Source organism: Lithobates pipiens, unplaced genomic scaffold (genome assembly GCF_037356315.1).
Source record: "Lithobates pipiens isolate NorthernLeopardFrog02 unplaced genomic scaffold, aLitPip1_a1.2 Scaffold_3, whole genome shotgun sequence".
NCBI classification, from domain to species: Eukaryota; Metazoa; Chordata; class Amphibia; order Anura; family Ranidae; genus Lithobates; species Lithobates pipiens.
In genome coordinates, this window is record NW_027507790.1 from 182,928,309 (window position 1) to 182,952,323 (window position 24,015).

The 24,015-nt window shown below is 44.1% G+C and overlaps 1 protein-coding gene across 2 annotated transcripts in view; it reads right to left on the reverse strand.

Moving 5' to 3' along the window:
- The window catches only part of AP3B1 (adaptor related protein complex 3 subunit beta 1), a 588,663-nt gene that overhangs the window by 443,210 nt on the left and 121,438 nt on the right, over positions 1 to 24,015 (reverse strand). For both annotated transcript variants that reach the window (XM_077462589.1, XM_077462588.1), the window contains exons 4-6: positions 13,175 to 13,270; positions 12,027 to 12,187; positions 8,965 to 9,031 (exon numbers count right to left, since the gene is read on the reverse strand). In XM_077462589.1, coding sequence (XP_077318715.1) covers positions 8,965 to 9,031; positions 12,027 to 12,187; positions 13,175 to 13,270 — 324 coding nt within the window. The remainder of the gene's footprint in view (positions 1 to 8,964; positions 9,032 to 12,026; positions 12,188 to 13,174; positions 13,271 to 24,015) is intronic.

Sequence of the window (24,015 nt, forward strand, 5' to 3'; positions counted from 1 at the left end):
ACTGAAGGAGAGGGTTACAGAAACAGAAACCCATAATCAGCATTGCCAAGGACATTCTACATCCCTTGCAGTATACCACTGAGGACATGCAAAGGCAAATCCAGCAGCTCCATTCCCACCAGGATGGCATGGATAACAGAATTCGCTGATGCAACCTCAGATTTATCAGATTGTCCGAACGAGCTGAAGGTAAAGACCCAGCAGAGTACCCAGAGAATCTCCTCATAACAGCGTATGATAGGGAGGCCTTCTCAGTTATGTTTACGGTGGAGGGGCCGCACAGTATACCAGCAAAGCCCCCACCTGCAAGAGCGCCCCCCTGAATTATTATAGCCAAATTTCTGCATTTCAGGGACCAGGACAAGATCATGCGGCTCAGCAGAGAGAAGGGAAACACACACATGGGTAATGGTCATGTGGCAGTGTTCCCAGACTTTTCTAATGAAGTGCAAGTGAAGTGCGGAAAAGGTTTCAGTTCCAAGACATCAATCGTTACCTCAGGGTGTGGCTTCTCAAGTACACCATGCTATTTCTGGCCAGACTTAGAGTGGAGGAGGATGACCGGATGCAGTTTTTTGAGACCCCCCACCGCGGGAGACTGGCTGTGCCGGATGGTCGCTACAGTGAGTACATTTGATGAGCCCCCCCTGCTAAAAGATGCTCGTCTCAACACCTAACCCACGCTGCCTCCTTTTCCACCGTTGACCTATGGAGCATGGGGTTCACCACAGCTCTAGACATGCAGTGAGGGGAAGGGAGTACAGGCAGGGCCCCGCATATACTGTGTCCTGTGATATTATTGCTCAGGGGGCTTCTGTGGCATGGATGGACTCTCATTCCTGGATTGGTAGACCTTCTGTGTGCCCCCTGCACTTGTGTTGCTTACAGCACTTTGTCTATCCCAGATCTAAATATCCTGTTGAGTTTAATATACTGTGTTCTGCGTGTTGAAGGGCAAGAAAAGCACAGTACCGGAATACCATAGAGTACAGCTCTTCCCCCATTACCTTACCAGGCACTGTACAGTGAATAGCCCCCCCCCCCCCCCCCGCCCCCCTAGGAATGGCATTTACTATTGCAACGTGCCAACTACTAGAAATAAGTCTTGTACCTCCAGTCAGATTTAACTGCTGGATGACTGTTGCTCTGTTCAATTACGCCTCCTGCTCTCACCATATTAGAGAGGTGCAGAGCTGAGAGGGAGGGATATTGCCAGGTTTAAGGGCCAAAGTTCTGGTTTTAACTGTTATAATGACTGTTTGTTTTGGTTTGGGATGCACTTTTGATTGCCTATAGAAGTTTTATATACACTTCAAGAACTGGTATACTTCAGTTGATGCTAATGCTCATATATTGCGGCCTTGTTGGTCTGCTCCATTATATACCACCCCCATTGTTTAAATGACCACAATTAAATTCTTGACATGGAATGTTAGGGGAATGAGACACAGAATTAAGCGCACTGTGGGCTTCGCATATCTAAAAATTGCAGAAAGCAAATATTATAGCGTTAACAGAAACACGTCTCACAAGCCATTTGCAGTCTGCTTTGAAGCGTCCCTGGATCAGATGGGCATATCATAGTACGCATACTAACTTCCCGGGGGCGGGGGGGTTCAATTCTAGTGACCAAAGCCACCCCTTCTGAACTCCTATCTATGGAGTCAGACCAGCAGGGCAGGTATTTGTATTTACATGCATCTATAGGAGGGCTGCCTGTACTACTGATTGCATGTTACATCCCCCCTCCATACAGCTCGGAGATTGTCATGGCAGGTCTGTCATTTATGACCCAGTACCCGACGGTCACGGCTGTGTGGATGGGGGATTTCAATATGACCATTAACCAGTTTTTGGAACGCCATGTGCAGACCACTGATATAGTTAATGAGCACAAGACAGACCAGACAGTCGCATATTGGTGGAATTTGCCTTGATTGATGTCTGGCAGCATAAGAACCATACAGCCAGGGCATATACCTGGCACTCCATTAGCCATGCTACTATGTCTAGAATAGAATGCATATTGGTTTTTAAAACGTTGCTCCCCAAGGTCACCTTACCAATCTAGATGATAAGCTACCCACGATAGTCTCATTGGCTGAACCGGATGGAACAATTTTCACAGACCCCCCCTCTGGTGGTAAGTATGTTTCAGAGTTTTTACGGGGAATTATATAGCTCCCAAAGCAACTACACACCCTAGGACAGTGATGGCGAACCTTGGCACCCCAGATGTTTTGGAACTACATTTCCCATGATGCTCAACTACACTGCAGAGTGCATGAGCATCATGGGAAATGTAGTTCCAAAACATCTGGGGTGCCAAGTTTCGCCATCACTGCCCTAGGAGATTCAAACATACTTGCGTACATTACAGTTCCCACGTTAGAGCTCGGAAAAAGTTCAGATGCTGGACACCTCTATAACTGCTCAGGATATAGCCACGGCGCTCTCCCAACTAGCTAAATCTAAGGCAGTGGGGTTAGATGGTCTGCCCTTGGAATTCTATACTACATATTCAGAAACACTAACTAATCCCTAAGCTGATGACCTTATTTCACTCCATCTTTGAACTGGGCATACTTCCCCCTTCTATGCAAGAAGCTCAGATTATAGTTCTCCCTACACCAGACAAAGATCCCCATCATCCGGAATCATACGGGCCTATATCCTTGTTGTCAGTGGATATTAAAATACTAGCAAAAACGTTATCCTCTCTGTTAAACACAGTAATACTCTCACTAATACACCCGGACCAAAACGGGTTTATGCTGGGGAAAAACATGGCGAGAATATTAGGCGGTTGCTTATAAATATCCAAGCTCAACGTGATAATGCAAGAACTAGGGTAGTGGTAGCTCTACACACAGCCAAGGCAGTAAACTGTCGAATGGGTATATCTGCGCAGTTTTGGGTTTGGTCCAAACTTCATTAAATGGGTGCAGCTTCTTTTTCAGGCGCCTAAGGCACGGGTGTTTGTAAATGGGTGGGTATCAGACCAAATCTCTCTTGAGAGGGGCATGAGACAGGGCTGCCCCCTGTCACCACTACTGTATGCCCTTGCAACAGAACCCTTGGCTATAGCCATTAGAGCAAGCTCAGATGTAATAGGTCTCAAACAGGGAGACTCCTGGGAAAAAAATAGGCCTTTACGCTGATGATACAGTACTCTATCTAGCTGACCAGGGACTCTCGCTACAAACAGCACTATCATAAAGACAATGGGTAAATACCCGGGCCTGTGAATTGGGACAAGTCCCAAATTCTCCCATTGGACCATTTTCCTCCACCTGTTATGTCTCTGGAACTTCCCTTAAAGAGTGCCAGAGATCAAATATCTGGGAATGAAGGTCACCAAAAACTTTGGAGACTAGGTCTCACCTAATGTGGAGCCCTTATTTGCGGTTCTTAAAGCTAAAACCCAGACATAGTCGAGACTACCTCTAGGGGTAATGGGTATAATCAATTTAATAAAAATGATTTTGTTGACCAAAATTTTGTATGCGGTTTTATCTGCTGTGTACATCCCTCTTAAAGTCTTTAAACAGATGCAAGCCATTTTAAATTAATTTGTATGGGGCCAAGGTAGGCATAAATTGGCATGTTCTTAAAAACGCCACTCTGGAAGCTGGGTGCTCCCTCCTGGATATCCAAGACTACTATGTCGCTTCACAACTTTCACACTTTTACTATTTTCATACTACCAAATCCCAGTGATATAGAACTTTAGTATGCAATAAACCGGGAAGTCCCTTACACACCCTGATGCTGCGTACACACGATCAGACTATCCGGCGGACTTAGTCTGGCCGACTGCCCGACGTAAAGTCCGCCGGACTGTCCGAACGAGCGGACCTGCCCACACACACACACACGTGACTTATGTCCACCGGATTATCCGCCGTACTTTTGAAATGAACGGACTTGCCCACACACACGGAGGAAAGTCCGTTCATTTTGAGCGTGGCTCCAGGTAGACGGGACCAGCGAAGGAGGAGTCGCTGGCCCCGTAACCTGCTTATGGAGTTGAAGGGGAAGCCCTACGCTGAAAAAACGGCATGGGGGGTCCCGCTTAGGTCCATATCAGACCCTTATCCGAGCACGCAACTGGGCTGGTCAGGAAAGGGGGTGGGGACGAGCGAGCGCCCCCCCCCCCCCCTCCTGAGCCGTACCAGGCTGCGTGGGGGGGTGCTTTGGGGAAGGGGGGCTGCGTGGCCCCCCCACCCCAAAGCACCTTGTCCCCATGTTGATGAGGACAAGGGCCTCTTCCCGACAACCCTAGCCGTTGGTTGTCTGAGTCTGTGGGCGGGGGGCTTATCGGAATTCGGGAGCCCCCTTTAATAAGGGGGCCCCCGCATAACGGCCCCCCACCCTATGTGAATGAGTATGGAGTACAATCTACCCCTACCCATTCATCTGTGAAAAAAAACACAAGACACAAGGGTTAAAATAGTTTACTGCACAGCTCCGGGGGTCTCCTTCCGTCTTCGGGGGGGGGGGGGGGGGGGTCTTCTCGCCGGACTCCTCCGCTATCCACACGCTCCCCTTCCCCAAAGCAACCCCCCATGTTGAGGGCACGCGGCCTTGTATGGCTCAGGAGGGGGGGGTGCTCGCTCGTCCCCACCCCCTTTCCTGACCAGCCGGGTTGCGTGCTCCAATAAGGGTCTGATATGGACCATTGTATTTCAGTTATTTCTAGTCTATTCCTATTAACCTGAACCATCTTGAAGTGTTAAACATACTTTGTAAAGATCCCCACGCATTTACTTCCTTGAATTTGGAGATATGTAGTCACTATGCCCTGTGAGTAGGCACTAATGTATCACTCATTTTACAGAGCCTGCCTTCAGAATTGGAGCTGCTAAGAGAAGGAGTTTAAGGAGGCAGGTAACACTGATTGCAGGCAGCAAGATAACATGGGATGTGCTGTCTTTAGCAAAGTAGACAGAAAAAAAACTGCAAAGCATACAGGGAATCCAGGAAGTGGTAAACTGAAAGACTACAGTGCTCACAACTTCAAAAGGAGATTTTACAAATAAGCCTATATCGGATTGTCAAAAATAACTATTGTTTGTAGTGCTATTACAGTGATGATGCTCTGGAATGAAAGTGTATGCTTTGACCATATAGGACGGGGTGTATATATTAATTATATATATACCAACAAGCAGTCTATGATGCTAATGTAGCGTCACGCAGACACCCACACCAAATCTCTTCAATTTTTTAAAGGCTACGTCCATATGCACAAGTTAAAATGGATCTCCAGGAAAAAATATTTTTAGAAGTTAGAATGGGCAACTCTAATTACTGGTATCAAATGTCTGGAGGGCTGCTGGGGATACAAAATTACTCAGTTGCACTCCATGCCACATACAGCGTGAGCTTTGATCTTCTGGGTGCAGTGGCTGCAATTTCACAGAGGAAGGAAAAGGCGGCACCACAAAGGGTTAATTCAAAAAAGGAGTTGGAGGAAGGAATTAGTTGTTACGGGTTTTCATCAAGTCCAGTTCCCTCACCATGGTTGCCAGCAAGAAAGCTGAGCCTTCAGGAGAAACCACAGCAGTGCCAAACCTATCTTTAGACACATGTATAACATTGGTAAAGTCACAAAAAATAATCAAAGTAAAGTCCCTATACAGTACATGCTCCAGAACTGAAGTGTTGGAGTACCTCAACTGAACAAAAGGCAAAAATAATTCACCCAGTACAAATGAAGAAATACATAAAACAATGCAATGTAAAACAGTCCAATAACACACAAGAAGCAGAAAGAAATGTCAGTACCTCTGGCAGGAAAAGCAGCATAAAAATGCTCACAGTAGCTTGTATTGCACAAGAGTTTAGGGGAGTTTATGAGCATTTGCGTTTACAAGAGTTTATTTCCAAAACATTTTCCCTTTTCTGGGGTAAATTTCTTCTCAAAAATGTGATGGGTATTTTTAAAACTCCTGTAGAAGCTGTGTTTAGGCCCAGTGTACATGGACCCTAAAAAGCTAATTTTGGCATGCATGAAGGTGGTTCGATAAATAACAACAAATCCTCTACAGTAAGAGGTGTCACAAGAATAGAAGGAGGTGTTCTATTATAATCTGGGATAGAGATCGGTGGTGTCTTTTACAAGATGGGTCTCCTTGCAGGCATACTATAGTATTTTGATATTAATCTGTTGTATAGCATAAAATAGTGATTTGTAATAAATAGTAGAGCTGCACGATTCTGGCTAAAATGAGAATCGCAATTTTTTTGCTTAGAAGATAGATGACGATTCTCTCACGATTCTCGTGGAGTAACATCTTTCACATTAAAACAAAAAAAATTAGCTAACTTTACTGTTTTTTTTTTAATTATTGAAGTGTATTTTTTCCCCAAACAATTGCATTTGAAAGACTGCTGGGAAAACACAGTGTGACAAAATATTTCAGCAATTGCCATTTTATTCTTATTATTTATTATTATTTATTTATATTATATACATTTTATTTATTAATGTGTGGGTGTTCCAAGTAATTTTCTATCAAAAAATATTGATTTTAACTTAAGAAAGAAGTGTCAGAAAAAGATTTAGACTTTAAGTGGTTAAACTTCTAACATTTACAGTGCTTGAAAGCTTGGCAGACTGCCCAGATTATTTGTTTACACAAGAAGTTCTATGCCTTTGATCTAAGAAGTTAGTTACAATGTTTCATGCAAGTTCTAAACTTGGCAGATTGCCCAGGATGCTTTATTTTGACAGCTGAGTGAGCAGATAATCTCTCCACTTGTTTATATGAAAGAATCACCTATTCTCAGTGGGAGAGATTGTCAGAGCAGAGAATCGAGATTACGATTTTATAACGATTATTCTCGCAGCTCTAATAAATAAACACGCAATGGCCACTTATGAACGACATTTTGTTTGTTGTAACTTGGCCAAGGAGGTACCACACCAGTCCCAGGTCCCCATTAGAAGTTTCTGTGTAAACATAACAGTGGGTTGAGAGCCTGGCTTCACTTCCTTCCCACCTGCCAAGAATCACAATTAAACACCACCAATCGACACATTGAGAAAATTGTGAAGCTTAACCCCTTAAAGCTGTCTCCTGCCAGCTCTTTAAGCCGGTTTTAATCCCAAGGAAACAGCACAGCGTCTATCAGGTGATTAATGTCTAACAGTGGTCACATGATTAGGAGCCCTGCTCTCGATCAAAGGCCTTAACCAAGAGTGGTCGGCAACAGTTCTGTCAGTGTGCTGGGAACACACAAGGAGTGCACTCTCAACACACCCTACACCGCCATGAATATATAGGTGCCGGGCATTAAAGTCAGTATAAACACAGTGGTGTTGCATGCCTAGCAATAATTAATCTCGTGAAAGTAAGGTGCTATATGTAAAATACCAAGAATATATCTATCGCCGTATCTCCTATGTGAAGATCAAAGTAAATATATTAAAAAAAAATATGCGAATTCATATGCAAAAAGTGCTAACGTGTTAATATAAATATCATGCAACTATGAATAAGGCACAAAATTAATAAAGAAGGTGACTTTGGTGAATAAAAAAATCTTAATCCGTAAAATACTAGCTTTTATCTGAAAAGGCATATAGTAAAAAATATAATAACTAAAATTTAATATGTGAACATAGATCAAAGTCCAAAGTGCAAAAGTGCACTTGTAGAGAAAGTTCTTGTGGGAACAGCAGGTGAAGATTTCTTCAATAAATCACATCTGGTGATAATGTTAAAAAAAGTGATCCTTCAGTGTCGGTAACACCCGTGTAGTAAAGTGGGTAATTGCCTTACTGCTGTAAGGTAAACAGCATATAGGAAACGTATAGAGATGAATCCCATGTGCTCCTCCTGTGTAGCAGTATCGGATGTCAACAATGGTCACTCTATTCCTTTCCGGGGGGTGGGTCCCTAGGCCTCGTTCGGGCACTCAGTATAGATATTTAGAAAGAGAGAGCCGTACCAGGTGTAGTATTTAAAATCAGTTTGCTGAATTTAGCCAAAAAGTTACTCAAATTTCATTAAAAACAGCGCAGTGTATAAACGAGCATCGCGCTCGTGTCAGACCCGTCACTTCTGGTGTCCATATGGCTCCTCCTACGCGTTACGTCACTGTCACGTGACTTCAACGGGGATAGGCTATGGACGGCAGAAGTGGGTTTAAGTAGGCTGACAACTAAACTCAATTACCAATCCGCCATTTTCTTGTAGACCATGGTGGAAGTAGTGCGAGCAGCCATATTCCCATCGTCTATATTAAATAGCAGACGGGACATGTACGTCAAAAAAGAAAGAAAAAAGGAAAAAAAAATTAAATGCATAAAAAGCCGCATATCAGTAACTGTCACCTTGCGGGCACTTGGAAATGCACTAAAGGCATTAAAGTCCACCTTCCTTGCCAATATATTGCATAAATTTGTCAATAATTCCCAATAGTTTTGTATTACATACCCACCCCTTTCTCCCTGTTCCATACAAATTTACTGTGCAGCCCTGCGCAGCCTTTGTCCTAAAATGAAAGATTTATCGGATAGGTTTATAAACCCAGGACGCTTAGTTGATGTGTATACCACATCACACTCTGGGTTCTGGGACACCCGGGGTGCTGAAATTTGAAACAAACCTGACATGTAAGCACTTTGAGATGGCTTTTATGAGCTTAACAGAAGATTGTGTACTTTATTCACGCTTCAAGTTCTTATATAAAAAGGCAGTTGTCATGCAGTGGTAAACTTTGAATATATGATTAATACAGGTTATAAACCAAACTTCAAAAAAAGGGCATATATAGTCAGAAAAAGCATGTCAGATTTAGACTGTTGAATTATAGAAGCCAATTCTGAAAAATGCCACACTAGATTTACTAGGGGACATTTTTTTAAAATCCATGCTGGCAAATAAAATGCCAAATCTAAAGCATTTTTAATACACTTGCATTACAAAAGGTAAAATTGATACATCAACTTACTGTGCTTTTATCTTTAAGAAGCTTCTCAATAACCTCAATGAGCAGGTCCTTCTGATCTGGATCAAGTCTAGAAAAATAAAGCAGGGGAATCAGATGTAGAACAAATACTCTAATGCCCCGTACACACGGTTGGACTTTACAACGACAAAATCCGTCATTTTTTTTTCCAACGGATTTTGGCCCAAACTTGTCTAGCATACACACGGTCGCACAAAGTTGTCAGAAAATCCGATTGTTCTTAACGCGGGGACGTAAAAGACGTACAACGGGATTATAAACAGGCCAGTAGCCAATAGCTTTCATCTTGCAATTCATTCTGAGCATGCGTGGCACTTTGTCCATCAGAACTGTCTACAAACGATTGGAATTTAAACGATCGGATTTTGTTGTCGGAAAATTTTAGATCCAGCTCTAAAACTGTGTGTCGTGAATTCCGACGGAAAAAGTCAGATGGAGCCCACACGCGATCGGAATTTCCGACAACACGATCCGATCGCACATTTTCCGTGGGAAAGTCTGACCGTGTGTACGGGGCATTAGTCTACAGGTATTTTAGTCTCAGGATACGGGATGCACTTACAAGTAATCTAAGACATAGTAAGGGAGGCATTAAGTCAGTTACAGCTGACAACACCGTGCCTCTGCTCCACTGAAATCCCAGTGTTATCAGCCCTGCTTGAGTTCTCTCACCCCCTACTGGATTACAGAATCTCTCACTTATTTTATGAAGAGGGAAATAGGGGGAAGTGTTTCACGGAAAGATGACAACACTTACTGAGATATCATGGCAACAGAGCAACTGTGCTAAGAACCGAGGTGGTCACTGGATCAAGAGTTCTTTCTGTATTTGCATGTATTCTGGAGATGTACTAAACATGTGTTTTATCAAATACTTTATGAGCAGGGCTCTAACCCTCTGGTATAGAATTGTTTTGTATAGCAACTGTACTGTCTGCCTTATATTGTAAACACCTGCACAAACTGTCAGCACTATATAAATCCTGTATTACAATAATAAATCTGAAAGCATGATGCCAAAATAAAGGGTCATATTAGTTGTCCTGTTCCAGTTTGCTGGAGATTAACATACTGAAACTTAAGCAAGAGCTGGTTGCAGCCCTGGGCCTGTATGAGTAAAGAGCCCTTAAGAGATCTCGAAGCCATTGAGCCCTTCACCAGCTCTCTGCCATAGCTATGGGTGAGGGTTTTTTCTCTGTGGGGTACTCATGGAATAGGATGCAAAATATAGCGTAAGCACGTCCAGAACACAGAGGATCAGGAGTAGACAATCCTGTATCAAATCCTCATGGTGAATGAGTGGGAGCAAGTGGCGGTAAAGTGTGCAACCTGTGGTGTGACTTAACACCTGGTCATCCACTTGAGACTAAGCTCTAAATGGTCAAGTTAGTGTCAAATGTGATGTTTACACTGAAGGGAATACAATTTAATTATAGCCCCAGTCTTTGAGCAATGGTCAGAGATACAAGATAATCCATTCTTACGTTTAAGTTATGTTTAAAACACTCGACTGTATATAAAGTTCAAGCTTCACCCCTCATGGTAGACATACCAAAGGGGTCTTCAGGGACTTGGTTCCATAGGAATGGACCACGGTCCTGGACCTGTATAGAACCCTGCTGCTAATTACATGCGCTGCACTAAGTGGCAAGGTGAGCACCAGTGCAGGTTTCAGTGCCCAATGCAACATTACAGGTCGTTCCCACATCACTGTCCAGATACAGCTCCCAAGGTTTTACCTACGATGCACCACTACGGATGTACTACTCCTATCTGTGCGATGACATGAGTTGAAGTTGGAAGAAAAAATAAAATTAAAAAATATAATAAACTAAAACTAAGCGTAGTTTCTCCGTGAAGCAGAAGCAACTGTAATTCTCTCGTGACCTTCAAGCATTTGGTACATTTAAAAATGCATGGCAATTCATTTTAGTGCACAGACCCCCAAGTGCTAATTCAAACTTTTGTTACATTATCAGACATGTGGTAATGTCATGCACTTTTATGGTGCATTGTGCCGAGACAGCCCAAGCATAGAGCAGAAGCAACTGTAATTCTCCTGTGACAAGTGTTCTTGAAGCAGTGTTGGGTGAATTCTTCTTTAATGGCTAAGCTGTCACTTTTCAAAGAGAACACTAGGTAAATTCTTTTTGAAAGGCTAAGCTGTCACTTTTCAAAAATAGCACAGCAGTGCAGGGCTCTGCCAACACAGCCACGTCATTCATTGACAGCGATCTGTGAAAGAGAACTACCAGTCCTGTCTTCCACCTCTGCAGACAGTCTGTAGATCTCAATGAACTGTGAGGGTGCTGCTGAGCGCCTTCGCAGTTCATTCAAAAGCCCTGCAGCTTTCAAACTAACAGCCCGAAAAGAGGTATGGGCTGAAAATTGTAGAGCTTGTCTGCAGGAGTCTGCAGAAAAAAATAAAAATAATAAATGCACTTTTTTTTTCCTGCTAACACATTTGCATTTATTATTTTTTACCCAAAAGGCAAACTTATCCTTTAACCTTTCCAGGTCACAGTTGATGAAAGGGTATAAAACTGGTAAAGTTTAAACTGGAGTAGGACTTCAGGCCGCGTACACACGCGGGGACTGTTCGCTCAACTTTGTCCGCTGAACAGTGTTTCGGCGGACAGTCCGCTCGTGTGTGGGCTTGTTCGTCAAACTAAGTTCCGCGCATGCTCAGAAAGGATTTACACGCCGAAGTTTGCATTGCAGTGTATAGGACGTCGTTTTCTAGTCCCGTCGTACGTGCCGTTCACGTCATCGCGCACGGTTTCAGCGGACTGTTCGTTCGTCGTGTGTGGGCAAGTCCGTCCATGCTAATTTTGAGCGGACTGTCCGCTGAAACTGTTTGACGGACAAAGTTGGGCGGACAGTCCCCACGTGTGTACGCGGCCTCAGAGTTATGCAGGGTACGGAAGAATCTAGAATCTGAGTCATGGTCACAAGACTCCAGTCGCAATGAAAAGAACAAAGCCGGTATGTCTATCCAAGCTGATGTGTAAAAGAATCAAGTCAAAGAGTGGAGCCATCTTTACCTATACAGCTTCTGGATGGCATGTGCCGCTGTCTTCCGTACATAGGGAGACAAGTCTGCTGAAGCCTCCTTTATAGCCAGCATCATTATTGGGACAATAATTGGCACACGGATACTGGATAGGACTCTCAGTGCACTGGCACGAATCAGCTGATTAGGATCCTGGGAAAAAAAAAATTGTAAATATTAGTACAAAGACCATAAATTTATAATGGCTTACAAATTTAAAAAAACACACCGAGACCTGCATAACTCTCGCATGACTATTGTACAACAGTTTAATAACAAATAAATAAAAAACACACGTGTGCGTGCTTTAAACATACGCAAGTCTGCCCACATTACAAGATTTACCTATTGTGTGCAACAGTGTACATTGTAGTGTTCTGCATTGCTAAAAATGCTGCCATTATGCTAATGTGTAGGCACATTAAAAAGTGCTACTAGCCCATATACTGTAAAAAGTATTGGTTGTCCCCAATGCACCATAAAAATGCATGACATTACCACATGTTTGATGAAGCAAAGTTTGAATGAGCATTTGACGCCAAAATTGCCATGCATTTTTAAATGCACCAAAATATAACGCCTGTTCACATCTGCGTCTAAAAACGCCAGGATGGACACGTAGCAGCTGGATGGCCCACATGCAAAGAGAGGGCCTTAAATGTAACTACTTTCATCGAGAGAAAAAAGCAATGCCCTCTGGGTGATCAATGTACAGTTGTGTTCATCAGTTTACATACCCTGACAGAATTTATGACTTCATGGCCATTTTTCAGAGAATAGGCCTTGTTGGCTCCTCTCCAAATGTAGCGTTTATTGTTGTGGCCAAAAAGCTTATGAAATTATGAAATCATTCCCATTCATTTTGCACATGGTCACAGACAAACAAGCCGACATTTCTTCAGAACAACAGAAATTTGGAATCTGCAACAAAGTCTGTTAAAATCCTGCAATTTACATTACTCATCCAGAGGGGAATGTTTTTTTTCTCAAGTGGAGTTCATCTTTAAAAACTTCCAACAATTTCTTAAAATATTCAATTTCACACTTTAGGAGTCATTTTGAGTGCACATTTAATCCATTCTAGTTCATAAATGATATAAAATGTTCTATACATTTTGCCTGAGCCACAGAAAAACTTACTTTTAAACCACGCTGAAACGTGGCGATAGATAACAGAGCCAAATCTTGCTGTTCCTCTGCATACCGTACCAGGTAAACATACACCAGCTTTTTTATCTAAAACATGGAAAACAGAAATTGAATTAGTTTGACAAAAGGTAGAAAAAAATAAAAATAAATCGCACAGGCAATAAATGTCTCTCAATTGTAGCTCTGGGGAGTAGAAAAAACTCAAGTTGATTTGTTGAATGGTTTAAAAAGGAAAACAGGTGGCTACATCGACACGTAAGAGAAGCCTGCGTCTTAATGCTCTGTGTGTTCAATGTGTCAACACAGAACATTTTCAAACTTTTGACTTAAAACAAAATTATATACTCTCAATCTCCAGAGAGGCACTTTTATGGTTGCTGGGGCAAAAGACATAACAATATTAAATCACAGAAGGTTTCAAAATACAACACTTGTCCTTGTTCTGCTTTAGATTAGAGCAAATCAATACTGACCACAAGAGGCCTGTGCACTGAGCGGCAGCGGGTTGCTGAGAATGGCTCCTTTGCTTGAAACCACTCTGTGCCCAGATAAGGGAGTGCTTAGAGAAGCGTGACTACACCACTCTCTCTGCACTTACTGCCATTCAGCCGTACTACATGCCTGGCTGTGAAACTAATCACAACGGGGCCGCATTAGTCCCGGGCAACACAGGAAGGTCTGTTTAATTAGTTTATCAATGCTAGAACATCAAACTTCATGACATATTGACTAAACCTTTGATTTTGGTCTGTACCACCAGCAAGGTACAGGTTCATACTCTGCATCCTTTGTCATCTGCTAACATCTGGTACGTAGCGCAACAAGGACTAGAGCAGCTTGGGCTCCAAATACGCAATTCATGGGACTGCATTTGATAAATAGCATTCAAATCATTAAGTATGAGAAATGTGCTCGGATGATTTCTGTACATGATTTTTTCAATTTTTAAGCTTTGTGATCACTTAAGACAAGGGAACAAAAAGGGACAATAAAAACAAAACTAATTTTTTACTCCACAGTTAGCTTTACCCTCTACTGTTCTACCAACAAAAAAAAAAAAATATTCATAACACAGGGGTCAGGGGTGCTCCATGCACAAACATGTACTGTACATTCAGGTGATATTAGCACATCTTGTACAATGGTGTACATAAGGAAAAAGGTTATTTTTAAAGTCTCAAAGGCATAGTCTTTTACTCAATTTTAATTCACAGATAAAATTTAATTTACTGTGGTACTTAAAGCAAAGAAGAATTCAGCATAACCACAAAAAAAAAAAAAAAAAAAAAAAAATGTACTTAAATCCGTTTATTAAACCACTTGATCCCTTCTAAAACCATAACTCAGCAAACATCCTCCTTGGCCCAAATTCTACCCTGTGAGTAGTAGTGCAATTTATACATTTTTTTTCTTTGCCTAGATTTTACAAGTACAAAACCAGAACTTGTGTGTACTCTAAGGTCAAGGCTTTGAACAGAAAAGTAGGTTTAAAAAAAAAAAAAAAAAATGCATTATTACACACATTATATATATATATATATATATATATATATATATATATATATACACATATACACACATATACACACATACAGTGCCTTGCGAAAGTATTCGGCCCCCTTGAACTTTTCAACCTTTTGCCACATTTCAGGCTTCAAACAAAGATATAAAATTTTTATTTTTTGTTAAGAATCACCAACAAGTGGGACACAATTGTGAAGTGGAACGAAATCTATTGGATTTTTGAAACCTTTTTAACTAATAAAAAAATGAAAAGTGGGGCGTGCAAAATTATTCGGCCCCCTTGCATTAATACTTTGTAGAGCCACCTTTTGCTGCGATTACAGCTGCAAGTCGCTTGGGGTATGTCTCTATCAGTTTTGCACATCGAGAGACTGAAATTCTTGCCCATTCTTCCTTGCAAAAAAGCTCGAGCTCAGTGAGGTTGGATGGAGAGCGTTTGTGAACAGCAGTTTTCAGCTCTTTCCACAGATTCTTGATTGGATTCAGGTCTGGGCTTTGACTCGGCCATTCTAACACCTGGATACGTTTATTTGTGAACCATTCCTTTGTAGATTTTGCTGTATGTTTGGGATCATTGTCTTGTTGGAAGATAAATCTCCGTCCCAGTTTCAGGTCTTTTGCAGACTCCAACAGGTTTTCATCCAGAATGGTCCTGTATTTGGCTGCATCCATCTTCCCCTCAATTTTTACCATCTTCCCTGCTGAAGAAAAGCAGGCCCAAACCATGATGCTGCCACCACCATGTTTGACAGTGGGGATGGCGTGTTGAGGGTGATGAGCTATGTTGCTTTTATGCCAAATATATCGTTTTGCATTGTGGGCAAAAAGTTCAATTTTGGTTTCATCTGACCAGAGCACCTTCTTCCACATGTTTGGTGTGTCTCCCAGGTGGCTTGTGGCAAACTTTAGACGAGACTTTTTATGGATATCTTTGAGAAATGGCTTTCTTCTTGCCACTCTTCCATAAAGGCCAGATTTGTGCAGTGTACGACTGATTGTTGTCCTATGGACAAACTCTCCCACCTCAGCTGTAGTTCTCTGCAGTTCATCCAGAGTGATCATGGGCCTCTTGGCTGCATCTCTGATCAGTCTTCTCCTTGTCTGAGCTGAAATTTTAGAGGGACGGCCAGGTCTTGGTAGATTTGCAGTGGTCTGATACTCCTTCCATTTCAAAATGATCGCTTGCACAGTGCTCCTTGGGATGTTTAAAGCTTGGGAAATCTTTTTGTATCCAAATTCGGCTTTAAACTTCTCCACAACAGTATTACGGACCTGCCTGGTGTGTTCCTTGGTCTTCATGATGCTCTCTGCACTTTCAACAGAACCCTGAGACTATCACAGAGCAGGTGCATTTATACAGAGACTTGATTACACACCGGTGGATTCTACTTTATCACCATCAGTCATTTAGGACAACATTGGATCATTCAGAGATCCTCGCTGAACTTCTGGAGTGAGTTTGCTGCACTGAAAGTAAAGGGGCCGAATAATTTTGCACGCACCACTTTTCAGTTTTTTATTTGCTAAAAAAGTTTAAAATATCCAATAGATTTCGTTCCACTTCACAATTGTGTCCCACTTGTTGGTGATTCTTCACAAATAAATAAAATTTTATATATTTATGTTTGAAGCCTGAAATGTGGCAAAAGGTTTAAAAGTTCAAGGGGGCCGAATACTTTCGCAAGGCACTGTATACACACATATACACACAGTTGTCCTCATAAGTTAACATACACTGGCAGAATTTATGATATCTTGGCCATTTTTCAGAGAATATGAATGATAAAAACACAAACACTTATGGCTGGTGTTTGGCTGAAACCATTTATCAATCAACTGTGTTTACTCTTTAAATCATAATGACAACAGACTACCCAAGTGACCCTGATCAAAAAAGTTTGGTGATTTTGGCCTGAAAACATGCACCCAAGTTGACACAAAGGGGTTTGAATGGCTATTAAAAGGTAACCCATCCTCACCTGTGATCTTTAGAAGAGATTAAAATAAAGATAAGGACTTTATAGGCACATGTATAAAATAGTAAAAATGTGAAGTTTGTAATTGGATAAAGTTAAAATGGTTATGCACAGATTAAAAAATACATATATTTGAGTGACCTCACAGACTCCAATATCACCTGTGATCTGTTTGCTTGTAATTAGTGTGTGTGTATAAAAGGTCAATGAGTCTCTGGATTCCTGACAGACCCTTGCATCTTTCATCCAGTGCTACACTGATATTTCTGGATTCTGAGTCATGGGGAAAGCAAAAGAATAAATCAAAGGATCTGCGGGAAAAGGTAGTTGAACTGTATAAAACAGGAAAGAGATAAAAAGATATCCAAGGAATGGAGAATGGCAATCGGCAGTGTTCAAACTCTAATCAAGAAGTGGAAAATTAGGGGTTCTGTTGAAACCAAACCACGGTCAGGTAGACAAACTAATAAAATTGTAGCCACAACTGCCACGAAAAATTGTTCGGGATGCAAAGAAAAACCACAAATAACTTCAGGTGAAATGCAGAAGTCTCTGAAAACATGTGACGTGGCTGTTTTAAGATGCACAATAAGGAGGCACTTGAAGAAAGACGGGCTGCATGGTCAAGCCGCCAGAAGAAAGCCATTACTACGCAAATGCCACAAAGTAACCCGCTTAAAATATGCCAAACAGCACAGAGACAAGCAAAAAACCTTCTGGCACAAATTCATTTGGAGTGATGAGACCAAAATTGAGCTTTTTGGAAACAACTATAAATGCGATATTTGGAGGAGTCAACAAGGCCTATGATGAAAGGTACAGCATTCCTACTGTGAAACACGGAGGTGGATCGCTGATGTTTTGGGGATGTGTGAGCTACAAAGGCCCAGGAAAGATGGTCAAAATTGATGGCAAGATGAATGCAATATGCTATCAAAAAATACTGGAGGAACATTTGTATTCATCTGCCAGGAAGCTGCGCATGGGACGTACTTGGATAATTCCAACATGACAATGATCCAAAACACAAGGCCAAGTCGACCCATCATTGGCTACAGCAGAATAAAGTGAAGGTTCTAGAGTGGCCATATCAATCGCCTGACCTTAATATCCTTGAACACAACTGTATATATACACACATACAGATATAGCCCCCCTAACAACATGAAGTCTGAAATGATATTATAATATATCTCTCTATCTCTATTTCAATGATCATGAGAACAGCGAGGAAACAGCCCAGAACTACACGGGAGAATCTAGTCAATGATCTCAAGGCAGCTGGGACCATAGTAACTAAGAAAACAATTGATAACACACTACACCACAAAGGACTGAAATCCTGCAGTGCCTGCAAGGTTCCCCTGCTCAAGAAAGCACATACAGGCCCATCTGAAGTTTTCTAATGAACATCTGAATGATTTAGAGGAGTTACTGGATCAAAGTGTTGTGGTCAGATGAGACCAAAAGTGTTTGATCCCGTCTTCTCTGATCCTCCCCTTTTATTGTCCCCAATTAATCTGCTGATAGTACAGAGAATTTGGTGTCAGTCTGCGTATGCTCAGTTTGTTGTGTATTGCTAGAGGGTTTTTTTTATTTATTTTTTGGGAAGATTGCATGTAATCAGCACAGGGCCAGTCAGCACTGTCCAAACAGGAGGGTTGGGTCCTGCAGCCTCACATGACAGTCCTAGGAGAATAAAAACGTCTCCAAGCTTTAACTCGACACTGATAGAAGCGACAAGGCTGCTAAATAAAAGATATGGGATATACGTTTTGGAAGACTACCTTGTCAGGATTTGGACAATCCTCATGCATAGCAGTTAAAGTTGAGTTCCACCCAAAAGTGGAACTTGTACCGATTTGTCTTCTCCCCACTCCGTTGCCAAATCTGGCACCTTTCAGGGGGGGGGGGGGGGGGGGATCGTTGCCATTTCCGGGGGTCACAGCCGTGGCTGATAATGTCAACGTTCGGCTCCCACCTCATTCCTCTACCGCCGGGCGGGTAGGATAGAGGGGCGACCCTCACGCATGAGCAGTAGGGTTCCCGGCGTGAAGCTGTAAGGCTTCACTGACGGGTTCCCTTACCCGCAATGGCGGCAGCAGCCCCCAACAGCTGATGGAAGCATCAGCTGCGGTGCCAACATCGCTGGATTCCAGGACAGGTAGCGGTCCTATTAAAAGCCAGCAGCTGCAATATGTGTAGCTGTTGGCTTTTAATTTTTGCAGCGGTGGGCGGACCTTGGGTATAGCAACTTGCAGAGGAAAAATAGGATTTTTTTGTACTCACCATAAAATCCTTTTCTCTGTAGTTTACTGACTGACACAGCTCCTTTACTTAGACCATCGGGTTGTCACGCCACCTTCAGGAAAGGACTAGGCAGAACATGTTACAAAAAACACAGAACTTTCTAGTTCCGCCCAAGGGGTGGTCTCTTAGGTAAAAACCCCCCATCATGCAGACTGCAGCTTCAGTACGTCAAACAAGCAGCATAACGTAAAAAAAAAAAAAATAGGAGAGGAGGGGAGTGCTCCTATCAGGGAGTCACCACCTTATCTAACCACCTCGGAACTTGCGTTGACAATGCAACAGTGCATTTACTTAAAGATAACGGTTTCTTGTATAAAAAATAAAATAAATAAATAAATAAATAAAAAAAAAAACAGAAGAAATTAAGTGCAATTGCAAATTACACAGCCGCCTGCAAAACAGGCATCAGCCGATGCACTGGCATCTACCTTGTAGAATTTGGTAAAGGTGTGAACAGACGACCAAGTCGCCGCTTTACACACTTAAGCGACAGACGCTTGATGCCGGAATGCCCAAGAGGTTGCAATTGCCCTGGTAGAATGGGCCATGACCGGAAAGGGGGGCACCTGCCCCTTCAAGGTGTAGGCCTGTACTACAATTTGTCTGATCCACCTGGAAATGGTGGCAGACGAGACCGCCAAGCCTTTTTTTTTGGACCAGCCACCAAAAGAAATAAAGAGTCTGACTTTTGAAAGAGCCGCAGCAGACAAATACACCCTCAGAGCCCAGACCACGTCCATGGAATGGAGGGCCACCTCCTTAGAATGTGTCAGTTTAGGACACAGATGTCTTCATTGATGTGAAGCGCCGAAACCACTTTTGGCAGAAAAGAACGTTGAGACACAACACCACTTTATCCCTGTGGATAACCAGATAGGGCAACTTGCAAGATAAGGCCGCAAGTTCCGAAACCCTCCTGACTGATGTAATGGCCACAAGACTGACCACTTTCTGGGAAAGAGTCAACAGGGGAATCTCTCTGATATTTTCAAACGGCCTTTTTTGAAGCGCCGATAACACCAGGTTCAGATCCCACGGGGGTAGCGGTGGACGCACCTGAGGAACTACATGTCGGACCCCCTGAACAAAAGTGCTCACTAAGGAGCGAGATGCCAGGGGTCGCTAAAGAAAAAAAAAAAAAAAAAAAAAAAAAAAAGGACAGCCAAGGCTGATATGTGTCCTTTAATGGTGCTTAAAGACAATTTCTGGTCTACTCCTTGCTGTAGAAGCAGCAAGATAGGATCCTGGATATAGAATAGGAGCACGGACACCATCTTTTCTCCTCACACATGGAGATGTAGGCCTTCCAAGTACGATGATATCTTCCGAGAAGATTTCCGTGCTCTCAACATAGTTGGAATAACTGAGTCCACCAATAGGCCCCGGTTCCTTAACACCTGGCTTTCAATAGCCATGCCGTTAAAACCAGCGATGGTAAAGCAGGATGGAGAATCGGACCAGGCGCACTAGGTCTGCGTACCAGGGACTCTGGGGCAATCAGAATTACTGGAATCCCCTCGGTCTCCACTCTAAGAAGCAGACTTGGTAGCAGCTTTAGTGGAGGAAAAGGCATAGATCAGCTGGTACTGACCCGACAGAGCCACCAGCGCGTCTGATGTGTGTTTGCCCAAGGATCTCTTGTCCTGGAGATAAATCTCTGCACCTTACGATTGAGACAGGAGGCCAGAAGATCCGCGTCTGGTGTGCCCTATCATAGGCACAGCAGCCTCAACACCTCCAGATGCAGCGTCCATTCTCCTGGGTCCAGTATCTGGCGACTTGGGTAATCCGCCTGCCAGTTTTCCACTCCCGTGAATTAAATGGCTGATAGGGCCAGTACATGTCGCTCTGTCCACTGAAGGATGTGAGCGACCTCATGTGCGGCGGCCAAGCTTCTTGTTCCTCCTTTATGATTGACATATGCCACAGCCGTGGCGTTGTCTAACTGGATCCTGATCGGATGCCCTCAAAGTCTCATTGAACCTGTGGAGAGGCATAGCCTGATCACTCGTAGCTCGAGCACATTGATCGGCAACTTGGATTCCTCCTCCGACCAGAGGCCTGGCGTCCGTTGTGATCACTGTCCAATTCAGAGGTAGGAACGACTTCTCGGACCAAAGTGCCGGGGGTCTCAGCCACCAGAGCAGGGAGTCCTTGACTGACTGGCTCACCTGAATCTGCCGATCCAGAGATAACGGAGATTTGTCCCATTTTGTCAAAATCTGCAAGACTCTGGTGTGGAACTGGGCATACAGTACTGCCTCGGAGTCTACCATGAGTCCCAGGACTTGCATGCAGAAGCATAGAGACGAACACCTGCGGTTCATCAACAGTTTTACCGCGGCTCTGAGAGTCTGCAGCTTGTCTGAAGGGAGAAACACTCTTGCTTCCATGGAGTCCAGCAGCCTGCCTAAGTGTATGATCACTGACTTTTTTAGTTTCAACATCCACCCAAATTCCTGCAGTGTCCGCATGGTGATCGCCACATCCTCCTCTAATTCTGAGGCGGAAGATGCTCTCAGGAGGAGATCGTCTAGGTAACCTACGATCACGATCTGGCGTTGTCGCAGCAACGCCAAAATTGGAGCCAATACCTTGATAAAGACTCGGGGGCTGATGCCAAGCCAAAAGGGAGAGCCACAAACTGGTAGTGGGCTTCCCCAACTGCAAATCGCAGAAACATCTGATGCCAAAGGCATATGGGTATGTACAAGTACGCATCCTGGATGTCCAAAGACGCCAGGGAGTCCCGTTGATGGAGTGCAGCGACTACTGAGCAAACTGATTCCATTCTGAACCTCTGTACTTTTATAAAGTAATTGAGGGCCTTTAGGTCCAAGATTGGATGAACCCCTTCCTTTTTGGGGACTACAAACAGGTTGGAGTAGGACCCCTGGAATCTTTCTGGCTCCGGAACAGGTACTATCACCCCACGACTCAGCAGGTTGCTTACTGCCCCCATTAGGGCCTTCCCGCGAGACGGGAGTAAGGGTATACTAGAGGGGAAGAACCTTTTTGGTCGCCAAGAGAGAAACTATCTTGTAGCCAGAGGAAATCAGATTGCAGACCCATTGGTCGGACAGCCAAGAGGCCCATCGGGATGCAAACTCCCGAAGGCGACCCCCCCACCTGTGTTGCAGGTGGGGGGAAAACCTTCATGCGGTAGCACTTTTGCTGTTAGGCTTGCAGTTTCAGGGACGCTTTGTCCCTCGGAGGTCGTCCTGTCGGGCTGAGGGCTTTTAGCCGAAGCCCTGGGCGGACGAAAAAGCTGTTTGTGAGTGGATAAGGAGGGCCCTTGCTTACGGCGTGGCTCCTTAGCCTTCCTGGCCTGTGAGAGTAAGGTACTCTTACTACCTGTGGCATTTTTAATAATGTCATCCAATGAGGCTCCAAAGAGCCAATCGCCAAGGAAGGGTAAATCCTTCAAGGCTTTTTTTTTTGGTGCCTGGTCAGCCGACCAGCATTTTAGCCAAATCAGGCACCTCAGCACCACGGCTGACACTGAAGCCCTGGAAAACAGAGGAAGGGTATCCAGGGCTGTGTCACAAACGTACTTAAGGCCTTGCACTAACTGGTCTGTTATTTCCACGCAGACAGTGGAAGCCTGTTGCTCCCCCAATTCGCAGTGCAAACATTTTGCCCACTCAGTAAGTGTCTGTGACACAAGTGCAGATGCCAGTACTGGTCACATTGCTGACCCCACAACCATAAACAAGGAACAGACCACTGCCTCGGTCTTCCCTTCCGTGGGGTCCTTAAAGGCAGGAGTTCCCTCTACCGGAATCGTGGTTACTTTGTTTAACCTGGATACTTGGGGGTCCACAACCGAAGGAGCTGACCATTTTTTGAGAAGGCTCTCCTCCGCCATGTATTTGGGGACCGAAGAGGTCCGTTGCAGTCGATCCCATTCCTTGTATATGAACTTATAAAAATAAGTCAGATACAGAAACACCTTAGGTGTACAGGCTGGCTTACGGGACCCAAAAGGGACCACTACATCAGCAGAGGGATCTGCTGCATCCTGAATTTTCAGGGTATCACACACAGCTGTGATAAGTGCTCCAAAAACCGCTTTGTCGCGCGCGGACCCGGACGGGGACTCGTCCTCATTGTCCGAATGGTCCTGGTCAGCGTCATCTGAAACAGAGCAGGGGTCACTAGCCTCAGCAGGGCCACAGTGCTGAGCCCCAGAGAACAGCGCTGAGCATGAAAAACATGTTTAGGCTTCAACAAAATGGCCACAGCGTCCAGTTTAAGGGACATAATCACAGGGAAAATGGCCGCCGGACTACAGAAAAATTTAGTCTGACCATGGTTATCCCTGGTCACACCAAAAATGGCCACCGAGCACTGTATGCAATGAGAGACTATGAAAACAGACAGAGGAAATGGCGCTACAGCAATCAGCAGACACAGACCTCCACACACCCAGGGGAGAGACATTCCAGACATCCAGGGCACAGCAACCCAGCGCAGCCCACCACCTAAGGTGAGAGCCCCCCCAGGGCCCCTGTCTATGGCACACACACCACTCAGCAGCCCATGCAGCATCCCCCACGGGGGGAGGGAAGATGGGGACAGGGAGAGAAGAGAGGGAGGTGAGGGACCCCCGAATCCACCTCCCAGGAAATGACCAGATGCTCAGCCTCAACGAGGCAGGGATAGCTATACTTACCAGTCCTGACGATCTGGGGAGCATTCCATCAGACCCACTCTCCGCAGTACAGGGTGGCTGCTGGCCCGGCACACTGACGCAGACATCAGTAGCCTGGTCATGTGTGTGCCCCAGAGAATTAAGCTCACCGGCCGGCCCTGGAGCCTGGGGGCATGTCGTGGCCAACCCAGCGTGGAGCTCTGGTCTGCACGTGCTCGCTGGCCAGACGGGGAGACTACAAGGATAAGGGTATCCAACCTGTCACCCAGCCGGCTGTTGATAGCAGATCACAGGATCTAAATCTTGCGCAAAAGGCAAACTTCTGCAGAAAAAAATCCATGGACTGATGGGCCCACAGGGTTCCTAGG